This window comes from Benincasa hispida, chromosome 11 (genome assembly GCF_009727055.1).
Source record: "Benincasa hispida cultivar B227 chromosome 11, ASM972705v1, whole genome shotgun sequence".
Classification (NCBI taxonomy): domain Eukaryota; kingdom Viridiplantae; phylum Streptophyta; class Magnoliopsida; order Cucurbitales; family Cucurbitaceae; genus Benincasa; species Benincasa hispida.
The window spans coordinates 72,918,202-72,930,899 of record NC_052359.1 but is presented as its reverse complement, the minus strand read 5'-3'; the positions used below and the strand labels follow the sequence as shown (position 1 = coordinate 72,930,899).

Here is a 12,698-nt window from a genome sequence, read left to right as displayed (position 1 = left end):
AAATGAGATGCTGAAGTAATTGAAACAAGGAAATGATTATGATGTCACCCACAGGAGGGGGTTAATAAATAAAACACAAAATTGTCTTTAACATTATTCAAGGGATAGTAGCAACTATAAATTTGAAGGGAGAATGAGAACTATAAGTACTGATACACAGAGCAAAGGCTTTATTGGGCAGTACTTTAAATTACCTTAACAGAAGACCACTTCTGCAACCCATGGATTCAAAGCATCTTCACTTCACAACAAATCCAAATTGCTGCAGATCATGCTTGATTCAGCTCATTCACTAGATAAGAGACTCCACATCTCCACAAATTTAATATTCAAAGCCTTAGCTGTTAAGAGCTGTGTTGAGAAAATAGAGTTCAAAGCCACTACAACTTCACATTACCAAACGCTCCTTTGAAGGAACCATAAAGTGGCTGTGATATTCTGAAGGTGAAAACATCATCTATTTTTACTGTGTCAGGTTGAAGTGGTTGATTTAGATCTGCAGAATACTCTGAAGAATGAAGATTTCCATAAACCCGAACACTCAAAGACTTTTTACGAGGTGCACCAACTTTTATGTGCTCATTGAAGAAGTTGATCAAATCCTGATGTGTGAGTGTCTTTAATGCTGCAACCTGGTTAGAACCAATGGTAATAGTCAACAATACATTCCCTCTTCCAATATTAAAAGCCAGAGATTAACATTTTTTTTTATCTTTACTGCTGATTAACCTATTAAACCCCTGCTCTTGAAAAAGTTTGCTCACAATTTTCATCACCAATAATTTATTTATCTTGTCTTCCAGTTCTTACATAACCATCCAAAAACAAAAAAGGAGGCATCTGAAATTATTTTTTAATATTTTTTAGGTTTGACTAGGATATTAAAACTGTTTCAATAGATTTTTTTATTTTAAAAATAGTCAAAACTCAAAAGCTTATTTTTTATTTTTTAAAAAAGATATGAAATTTTTCATTAAGGGATTGAAAAGAGACTAGTGCTCTAAGATATAAAAGGATACAATAAAAAATAAAACATAGTGTATGAAAAACTGAAATCACTATGAAACAAGAAACAGTACATTTCAAGCCCAGGAACATTGTATGGAAAACTGAGCATAATAATTTGACATCATACCTCTGATTCTCTCCTATCGAATTTCAGTGTCCCATCAGCAATCTCTCGCCAGTAAAATCCAGATTCTTCCCTCAAGTTCTTGAATTTCTCAAGCTTCGCATCTACTAGAGCATTTACATTGCTCTGGACAACCACCAATCCATAACAACGCTATAAGTATAAAGCAAGCCTTTGAAAAGTTCAGCAACTTATGAAGCACAGATACAGATACGGATACGATCGGATACGGCGATTCGTCAATTTCTAAAAAACTAAGATACGGATACGTCTAAAGATACGTTATTTTTTATATATATATTTCTAAAATACGTCATTTTTTATATATACATTCTTTTTCTTTAAAAAATTTAGGATATAGATAAATTTAGCATACAAGTTAAAAACAATAGCAAAAATAGAATACAAACATTGAAATACAATACAAAAAAGCAACATCTAAGATGTTGAAGTACAATAATTAATAAAATGCAATAGAAAAATGACTCATATTGCAAAGAAGAAGAAGAAGAAGATTAGAGAGAGAAGTATGAAGATAAACGAAGAACTTATTGTTGAAGATATCCAAATGTTTATATTTTGCGGACTTTGTGGGAACTCAAATATGAAGATGGAGATCAGATAATTCTAGTTTAGGGTTTGATCCATTATTTATTTTTTCTTTTAGTTTTAGACTCGAGTAGTGAGCTTTTAAAATAGGTTGCCTAATTTTATATTGGGAAAGATTAGATGAGTTACTTGTCTTTTTTCTTAAAAAAAAAAGTATGTTAGATACGTATCTGGAAAGTATCTGAAAGTATAGATACGTCAAATCACATGTCAGATACGTATCTGGGAAGTATCTGGAAGTATTGGTATCCGATACGTGTCTGATACTGATTCTTTGCCTCACATGAAGTATCTGTGCTTCATAGTCAGCAACTGAAACAAAGTGAGTATTCCAAAGAAGGAAACAAACTTTGCCAATTTCCATTAAAAAATTAATATACTTAAAATCTCTATAAAAGTGGGCAATTCAAGCAACTTGTTTGCTTGTGTTAAACTAATTCTAAACGACAACTATCTTCTTGCTGAACAATGATGGATAATCATACAGGGATAATTACTGCTCTCACCTTGAATTCATCAATGGTCATCTCAACGAGCTTTTTCTCAAACATCTCTAGGAATGCTTCTACTCTCAAATCAATATTTCGAGGACCCTGCCACATCAAAATAAGGATAATATTAAGGAGGTGCTATGGATAAAATGGCAGATGTGATCATGATGCTTACCTTGACAGTGGATTGAATAATAAATTGAACTCCACGTATACCAGAATCATTCCTGCATTTTAAGATAAAATTAATTACACGGTAAATATTCCAATTAAGGTGAGTAAAAAAATGCTCGAACCTTTGCACTAGAACAGTAATATAGCCAAGTTGTTCAACAGTTCTAAGCTGATGAAAAGCTGCTTGTTTTGCCACATGAGCAAAAAGCTGAAGCTTCACATTCTGTAGAAATTCATCTCGATGCACCTAAATATTGAAGACAGGATACTTAGAAAATTGCATCGAACCTTAAACCAAAGAAGAGTTTAGTAGGAATTTTGCCGAGTGGTAAAGTTTGTTCCTTTTCTTTTCTTTATGCATATATTATGGTGTATACTGCATGGTATATATCTACATTGTAGCTGATCTTTTACTCCGTGTTAAGCTAAGTTTGAAATTATTGTAGCTGCTAAAATTGTTGTCAACCACGTTTCTTGAAAAATTAGCTCAAATGTAAAGTAAATTTGAGTTTGCTAAATCTAAATTTGAACTTAAAAAGTAGGTCATAATATTTGATAAACTAGTACTAAATTACTGCAATTTAGTTATAATGACCAAAATAGACATAATATTTTAATTATGCATCATGTTGTGCTGAAATTTAGTTTCAAAATTTTTGTATGTATAAATTTTATATAACTTAAATTACAAATTATATATTTCATTATAAATTATTCTAATGAAATATAAAAGAACCGTTTGCTACAAATAAAATGTGTCAAAATAATACAAAAAAGTGTGTTGAACAAAATGTTATTTCAGTTATATTAGAGGGTAAAAGCAACAAACTAAATTGACGAGATAAGATAGATTGTGAATCATGTCATTTGAAAATCTTTGTTGCATATGTGTAAGGATAAAATGAAAAGTGTTTAAAGCTCATTAGTGAATACACCAAACTTTTAGGGAAGCCTTTCAACAGTTGCTCTTAACCAGATTTTACAAATCAACTCCATTGGAAAAGTAAATGTATTTAAATTAATAAACAATAAATTTTACATAATGTTGAAAACAATTATAATCCTCTCCCAAACACCTTTTTAAAGGTTTTCAAAATCAGTCACAAACAAAACCTGAATTTTTGTTTCAATACACATGAAGGACAAAGGAAAAAAGTAGTAGTTTTATAAACCTGAATATAGTGGACAAGAGCGGAATTCTCGTCATTCGGATTGAGCCCCTCTGCTGAATAGAAATAACTAATGCCCCTGTCAAGCTTCACAACTCTATTGGCTGGATGCTGTGATGGATATAATGGGCGTAATATTGGATTTGGCCCCTTGAAGAACATATCTTCAATGTGTTCGATCATTGATTCAGCTTCATTCCTTTCAATGTTTCCTGCGTAATGAACACCATTAAAGCCAAAAGCTTGTGATCCCTGGGATATATCAAGACGAAAGAGAAAATGATAAAGACCTGCAATGAAACATTCCAAGTAGGCACTTGAGAGCAAAGTAGGAACAAATTTATCTAGATCTTCAGCCCTCAAATGTGGAAGGATTTCAAGTTCCTCCATTAAAGGCCATGAATGATCTTCAAGTATTAATGAACAGTAGTATAAAGCCTGCTGATAGGGCTGCTGAAACTTGAAATTTTGGTACTCCTTCAACACAGTTTCCTAATAGAAAAATCGAATGTTAAATATTGCACTTATTGAACAAACACACCCCCTAAATTTAGTGACTCTCATTAATTTTTTTCCTTCCTAGTTCAAGTATTTAAATATTTACTTCCATAAGAAAAACCGAATATTTTATTGATTGAATGAAAAAGTACGATATTATTAGTTTAGTTCTATTATCTTTGTCTGAATGATGCAATCTCCTAACATACCATATTAGTTATCACAATATTTATGTACTGCTCTACAGTCTTTTTCTATGTACTGAAATTTTAAATATATCAACATTTGATGGATATCATTCAAGTTCCAACTTTAATTAATAGATAAAATTCAGGTTTCAATTCTAATCAATTAAGAAGATAAGGTTTCTATGTGTATATAGTTTCTGCAAATGAATGGAAAAAATACCTTGATGACGAGAAACCTATCAGGTTTCACACTGAATTTTGCAATTTTTTCAACTATAGTTTCCAATAGAATCCTTAATTTGTGGTTGTAGCCAATCAGAGTCACCTAAAGAATAATAGTGTAAAAATGAGAAAAGTTGAGCATTCTATGGGAAGGTGACAAATTATGATAGTAATAATCTAGTCAGTTTTGACAGATCATTCACCAAAATAACAGTGAGTATATCACAAATTGAGCACTTTTCAAAATACCGGTAAGATTATGAATGAGTACTCTCTATGTATGTACCAAAATGAATTACTTATTCCATTTTTATCATTTTTTTTAAATCCAAACAAGTTCTATTGAGGAAAAAATAAAAGAATACAAGGGCATACAAAAAAACAAGCCCACAAAAAAGGAACTCCTCAAAAACAGAGATTCCAGCTAAGTGAATAATGCCTATAGAATAATTACAAAAAGTCATTGAAATCGAAGCCCACAAAGAAATAAGGAAGCGAATGAGAGATCAAACCTCATTGGGTCCCTTTCTACTCTAAAAACACTACTATTTCGTTCACCCTACATAACCCAAAAAATCCCACTCCAGCAAGCCATTTTTATCAATTGTCTTCTTAGGATATGACAAACAGATTATACACTTTCTACAAAAGCATTATCAACTATCTGAACCAGACAGAACAAAAATGAAGAGAGTAAACAGAATAGCATTCAAGTAATACGGCAAAGTAAATTCAATGGGGGGGGAAAAAGTTTACAGAGGCCTTTGGAAGTCATTTATTCCCAAAAGATTCTCTCTCCTTCCAACCCATTATTATTCTGCTTGAAGCTTCTGTCATTTTTCCATTTGCATTGGGTCTTCGGTGTTTCCATTGGCTCATTTGTTTTGAAGCTACAATATTCATCGTTTCTTATTGGGAATTTTTCTCTCCAATTTTTCTCTATAATATTCCCCTCTCCTTTGGTCTTGTTTATTCAGAGCTCATCATTCTTAGCAGATTTATCTTTATTTGAGTTGTTATTTACTGCTTTTTGTATTCCTTCTTATTTGTTATTTTAATTTTTCTTCTTGGGTAAAACTTTGTATCTTTGGAAAATTAGTCTCTTTCATAATCCAATAAAAAAAATTATTTCTTGTTTAAAAAAACTATATTTTTTTTTAAATAACTAAAAACCAAAAACTTCTCAAGAAAAAAACATCTTTGCTACAAATTTCACTATTGCAGGACAGCTACTAGCAAGAAAAATCCCCTGAGAACCTTTATATCCAAATGGACCATAACCAAACTTCCAACCTCTGGGTCCTTGCTTGACATACCAACACTTATGCCAACCCATGATCAAGTACTCAAAACAAGACTAAACCAATGGCAAACCCAGAATTTTTGTTCAGAGGGACTTCACTTAAAATTAATGGTCAATCCACAGTTCAGTTAAAGGTTTTAAATTGGTATGAAGATGATTTTGATAACATTAATATATAGTAGGATAATATCTAGAACTTCATGTCGAGGCATAAATTTTTATAAAGATAATTTTGAATGCACTAATATATATTGTTATGAATTTATGTATCTTTATAAAGACAAGTTTTATCATTATAGGGGAATTCCTTTCTACCAACTTTGTTCCAACATTTTCCTCTATTATTGCATTAGTCTCTTCATTTAAATAAGTTTTAAAACATGTCAGAGTTTTGCATTTATAATTTTAAAACAACGTCCTAAACAAAGTGTTCAAATTGATTAGCCTATGAAAATTTAGAGTTCTAATTCATACAACTATTAGTTTAGAGTTTTAATTGAATCAATCAGCAAAGTTTATGGATACAAATTGATTTTTTTTTCTTTGTTCTCGTTTATAAGAAATGTCATTTTGCTATAATATGTTATTACGTATAGCTGTCCTTTATTGTACTTAAAACATTCTTAAGTAGGATTCTTTTGTACACCTATATGTGTGTGACTCAAATCTAAATATGATCAAGTATAAATTACAGAAGTTTTAAAATAATTTTCTTAATATAGATTTATAAATATATCAAATTCAAAGAACACATTAAAACGAAAATTAAAACGTGGTATATTTTGTTACTTTAAGACAGTTACAGAATTTTTTATATGGTATATTATTTACTTTAAGATAGTTATGAAAATTAAATCTGCCCTGACTAAAACCATCAAAACCTCTTGACACATTGGATGAAGTACAGTGCCAGCGTATCTGTGCCCATAATTTTGTACCAAAGCCAACTTTTGTCCTAAAGATAAATTTTGGAATAAACTAAATCCTTTTTTTCTTTTTTCTTTTTTAACTTGAGATTTGAATGAAAACTGATTTAGCATTAACTCCTTGATCTTTTGGCTAATCAGGTTCCATGTATCGCCACTTTTGCAACATTTAAAGAAGATTCCTATTCTGCATTAAAATGGTACCTGGAAACCAGAGTCTGCGGGGTTTATGCCATAATATAGTCCAGCAACCTGCGCATTATAAGCTGCAAGACAAGAAAGTTTTAGCTTCCATCCCTTGAGATGCTATAAAACAAAGGGGAAAATAGGAAACTAAACTCTCAGTAGTAAAAGTGTAACTTTTAAACTTTTTAAATTTGGGAACTAAATGAAAATCATACTCAAAAGTCAAGGCCAAAATGATATTTTTCCCTAAAATAAACTAAAGAGGCTGAACACAAGTGAACTTCAAGAAGGATCAGCAGAAGATTATGCAATTTTCAAAAGGAATAGACAGAAATCCAAACCAAGAGAACAATAAAGGAAAAAACTAGCCAAATACTTTATTAACTTGGAATAACTTACCGTATTCATTCAGATAATCCATCAATAACCTCGTGAAAATTACTGTTAGGACTTCTGCTTCAGGTGAGATGTCAGCATGGGGACATTTAAAATCAATCTTAACATATGCCTTGGGCGTGGAGAACATTGTGTCAGGTTTATACCATATTGTTGAATATGATGACATTCTAAGCAGATTTGGAAACTTGACCTATTTCAACATTCAATGGTATAAGGAAAAGCATAAACCAGCAAATGAATAACATCTTAATATGAATAGTAGTTCATATAAAACCTTTTCACATGCACCCTTAAGAGATAAATCAGTAGGGATGAAAATGTTCGAAGCTGGTAGATGCAATTTCACATCAGGAGCAGATCGCATCCAATCCTACAATACAGTAAATAAAATGTAATTTTCATTTGTTTTCAATAGATTTTGTAGCATTTTAATGAACACCAAAAACATACAACGAAAGGATACATGTCAAACTTCCAGAAGTGAAATTTTGTTCTTTATTCAAGAGACGGTAAATTGAAAACATATGTAACTTAGAAAGTGTATTTATTTCAAATCATTTGTGGTTTCCTGGCAACAACAATTTTATACCTTAAATCAAGACAATGCCCCTGCATTAAAGTTTTAGGAAAGAATTTAATTTTTAACATGGTAGGATGGGTCATTTTTTACTTCAATAATCAATCTGGACCTTACAGTTAAATGATTATTGCCAATTTTACCTTTTATTAAGCTTTTGTTTGATGAATCGTTACACAGATCTTATGCCCATTTAATGGATTACCTTTTATTAATTTTTAACATGGTAGGATAGGTCAATTTTTACCCTACACTTTCAATAATCAAACTGGACCTTACAGTTAAATGATTATAGCCAATTTTACCTTTCATTAAGCTTTTGTTTGATGAATCATTACACAGATCTTATGTCCCATTTAATGGATTACAAATACAGACTTGATATGATATTGATGAGGTTACCGAGGAAGAAAACACTGTAAAGATATATTTTAGTTGATAGACAGAAAAAATTGTATAAAATGCTCCAGAACTATGACTTAGTTTCAATTTTTATCTTTCCCAAAAAATAAAAAAAAAATAAAAAAAAATCCAACCTTAAGTAGTTTTAAGGAATAAACCTCCAAAAAACAATCATATGAATCTTTTATTAAATTGATAAATTGTTTCGTACAAGAGAGGAAGACTCCTATTTATAGAGTTTTATTACATGTCGGGGTAAAAAGGAAATTTTTCTTGCTACAAGAAAAATTGTCCTCGAGTTTTAAAAAGAAAAAATGAATCAATCAAGGAATAAAATAAACTCGTTCAATGGCATATGGCCAAACCAACCTCCTATGTTTTGAACAAAATTATTCCATTAAAGAAGTAAATCCAAGACAGAAAATCCAATATTTCTACCAAAAGATGAACTTTTCCATCGGCCATAAACCCAGAAAAGATGTTTCCATCAAGCTAATTCAAAACCGTAATCATAGGACTAATCACAAAAGAATTAGCTTCTGAAGCGAACCCTTCAAGAATCACATCTTCATCATTTGCTTCAAGTTCTTTGACGTTGTGGTAATTAATTTGCAATGCAATCGTTGTGTCATTCTTGCTTGATTATTTTATTTCCGCCTCGACGTTTAGAGTTTCGATGTTCAATACCTCTTTTCCATCTTCTTCATTGGATTTCTCTTCTTCACTCAAGACTACTTCCAAATCAACATCTTCAAATTCTTTTTTTTCTTCTACTTCGTTCACATAGACTTGTTGATGGAAAAAGTTTGTCCAATACCCCTGATAAGAGAGTCTGGTCTATTGATAAAAATGGAGTTTTTTCTGTCAAGTCTCTTGTGAAACATCTTTCAGTAGCCTCCCCACTTGATAAACAATTGGAGAAAGCGCTATGGAAGTCGAATAGTCCTCGATGTGTGAATATCACAGTTTGGATTATGTTATTTGGGGAACTGAATTGCTCTGATGTGATGCAAAAGAAGCTGTCATCTCATTATCTTTCACCACAAACATGTCCCCTTTGTATGGCTGCTTCAGAGGATTTGTAACATCTGTTTCTTGACTGCTGCTATGAGAGCAATTGTTGGATAAGACTATTTTCGATTTTCGAATTAAATTGGGTGTTCGGAAACAATTTTCGTTCTAATGTAATGCAGATTTTGATGGGCACTACTATGAGGAAGAAGGCTAAACACTTTGGATCAATGCTGTGAAGTTGTTGCTCGCTGACCTTTGGTTTGAAAGAAATCAACGTGTCTCCCATGACAAGAGATTGGCTTGGTTTGAACGGTTTTAGACTGTCCAGCTGAATGCAACTTCTTGGTGCTCACTTTCTAAACATTTTGCTGAATACTCAATTCAAGTATTAAGCCTAAATTGGAGGACATTCATTTTTCCAGATTATTAGAGTCTCTTCCAAGTCCTCCTCTTCTTGTTGGTTGCGCGGTGTAAGGGACATTTTTATTGGAACAGTTTTTTCTGCTTTGTTTGTACCCATTGCTCTGGTTGTAATATGTTTTTGTTGGTTTTCGTTAGTCTTTGTTATTCTTGTTCTGTTTATTTTTGAAATGATGAGGGTGGGGTCTCAACCTAGTCGAGATGCCCGGGTGAACCTCCTGATCTTTGTGTCAAGTCTTGAACGTTGTTAATCTTGTACTATGAGCTTTGTCTCATTTCATTATCTTAATGAAGTGAGTGTTTCCTTTTCAAAAAAAAAAAAAAAAAAAAGGTTTTGATCCAATCACCTCTGTTAACTACATGGGTCTCAACAAGATTTTCTCCAATTTTACCTTCAAGATTTCCTACTTGAAAAGTTTCCAACCGCGATTCTTTTGTTTTTTCTTCAGTATATGGAATCAATCCGTTCTTGAACTCTTGCAAATGAATTGATAATTATCTATAATTTGAGACGTTTTCCCCAATAAATATTGGAGTTCTTTTGCTATCTTCTTTATATTCTCCAATGCTATAACAACTAAGTAGTCATTTTGTTAAGTTCTTGAGTATGTTGCCATCTCGTAATAGATATAGGACTGATTCTTTGATTTTCTTGAACAAGGATCAACCTTTCTTAGTCGTGTTTCATAACCAAAAGAGTATTTTTGAGCCTTGAATATTTTTCTTAGGTTGTAAAAATTTATTCTTGGTGATTCTTTAATTTTCTTCTTTCTTGACTTGTATTTTAAAGGGTACACCTTAAATATATGTGGGTTGTTTGGCAACGAGCACAACACTCAAAGATACCTCTTGAGATCGGAGTCGCCAAGAGTTTCTCAACCATCCAAGTCGGTAATCAACGTTGGCCTAGGTGGTTGCTCTGATACCAAATTGATTAGCTTAAGTAGCTTCAAGGAATAAACCTCCAAGAATTAATCGTATGAATCTTTTATAAAAATAATAAATTGTTTCATACAAGAAAAGAAGACTCCTATTTATAGAGTTTTATTACAAGTGAGGGTAAAAAAGGAATTAACCTAGAATATTACCTAATTACCCAATTAACCTCATTCTTCTTACATCAAAGATGCTCAATAAGCAATTTCTATTATAATGGAAATGTTTGAAACATAAGGAACAAAATTGAAACTAAGTACAAAGACTAAAGGTAGAAAATGGAAAAAATTATACAAACTGCCCCTAATGAATATCGGTCTCAATTTGATCCTAAAGAATGGTTTTTACGTCTAACATTTTGAAATTTTTATTTTGTTTATCTTCAAGCATCTATTATCAAACAAGGCATTTTAACAAATGGTAGTAACTAAGGATAACAAATTAGAAGATCAAGTAAAATTGAAACTTTTTAAATATCATGGAAAAAATTGAAAACAAAGAAAATTTTGTATAATGTAGCCTGGTTGAAATTGGTGAATTCTGAAACATTTTCAATGTTGATATAGTACATCGATTTATTAGGGTTGATCTAGTAGATTAATTTTTTAGAGGTTCACTGTTCTTATAATCGGTAAATTTCGAGAGCTTTTGCGTTGAAATTAGTGATGTAACGTGATTAGTGATTGGATGTAAAGAAAACTTTAATGATAGTAAAACTACAATAATGTGATGTGATGTGATTTGTTTCATTTGGCTTGTTTTTGTTTGTATTTGCTTTATTTTTATGGACAAATCCATCAATGGCCTTTATTTGGTTGTAATTGTATTTCTTCTTTTTTTTTTTTCTGTTGCTTATTTGCTTATCATGTCTCATTGTAAGCATCAGTCACTTTCCATTTCCTCAATTAAAAGCCTCGTTTTTGTTATATATATATATATGGATAGATAGATAAATATATTACAACAGATATCAATCGAAGGTCCAATTTGATAAAATCAAAATTTTGGGATAAATATTAACTCATACTTTCAAATCCATTTTTTTAAAGTTTTTCCACAGCTCTTAATCAAAATACGCGTTTCTAATAATAATAATTAAAAAAAAGTTATATAAAATGACAAACCTGAATCAAAGGAACAGAAATTTTCTCAACGGAGTAAGCAGTTCCATACCACTTCTCAACCTTGTCTGTCTCGCCTTCAAATTTCTTCGACTCCCAAAAGATGCTACAAACATAAATTAATCAGGGAATTGCTGCAATACGTTTAATTTAATAGGAAACAAATATTTTATTGATAGTAAGAATTATTAAGAAATGGGAGGGGAAAAAAACACTTGGCCAAGATTACAAATAATAATAATAGAATAAAATAAAATAAAATAAACTTCCAATCGGCTAAAAAAGCATCAAGACAATCTTAATTTCCAAAGCAAGAGTAACATTTACACAATGTTAGTGAGGCTGATAAACTACGTTGTTAAGGCAAACAGTTCAGTAGAAAAAGTGCCAATACTTTGATTATTAAACAAAATACAAAATATTTCAATTTGAATTAGGAGAAACATTGCGCCATTTGTTTTTTTTTTACAAATGAAGTTATAAACAATATGTTGGTGGAGGGCTTCATACAGTATATTTGGAATTGGGCTACAGGTCTCTAAGCATGGTGGTTTACGAGTTAAACGTTAGGTCAAGCAAAATAATGCTCTGATGGGAAAATGGCTTCAATCAAATAAATTCCACAATCAGGTGGTATTACGTCCTAGGCCAAGAAATCGGCCCTTGATGGCCCCAAGATTCTCCAACTCCCACCATATTTGGGAGTGGCCAATCAGCACGAGTACGACACACTGCTACTTTTGGTCCTCCCGGGTACATCATATAACAAAATAACGACTCTATTGATAACAACCAAATCCCTGCTTGTGGGATTCGCCTATAACCCATTGAAAGTGTAGGAGTTGTACTTCGTAAAATCCCACAAGTATTTTGCCTCCTCTGACAAGTTTTGTAGACCTTGGTTCAACTAGGTCATCTAGTTGGCAACTAT

General features: G+C 31.7%; 1 protein-coding gene across 3 annotated transcripts in view; it reads right to left on the bottom strand.

The window, feature by feature from the left end:
- Positions 1–16: 16 nt before the first annotated feature.
- The window catches only part of LOC120091708 (insulin-degrading enzyme-like 1, peroxisomal), a 34,100-nt gene continuing 21,418 nt past the window's right edge, over positions 17–12,698 (bottom strand). For all 3 annotated transcript variants that reach the window (XM_039049819.1, XM_039049820.1, XM_039049821.1), the window contains 12 exons: positions 11,771–11,873; positions 7,572–7,667; positions 7,298–7,487; positions 6,917–6,978; positions 4,482–4,586; positions 3,866–4,067; positions 3,579–3,787; positions 2,529–2,653; positions 2,408–2,459; positions 2,248–2,334; positions 1,136–1,258; positions 17–632 (listed from right to left, as the gene is read on the bottom strand). In XM_039049819.1, coding sequence (XP_038905747.1) covers positions 381–632; positions 1,136–1,258; positions 2,248–2,334; positions 2,408–2,459; positions 2,529–2,653; positions 3,579–3,787; positions 3,866–4,067; positions 4,482–4,586; positions 6,917–6,978; positions 7,298–7,487; positions 7,572–7,667; positions 11,771–11,873 — 1,606 coding nt within the window. In that variant the 3' untranslated portion in view covers positions 17–380. The remainder of the gene's footprint in view (positions 633–1,135; positions 1,259–2,247; positions 2,335–2,407; positions 2,460–2,528; positions 2,654–3,578; positions 3,788–3,865; positions 4,068–4,481; positions 4,587–6,916; positions 6,979–7,297; positions 7,488–7,571; positions 7,668–11,770; positions 11,874–12,698) is intronic.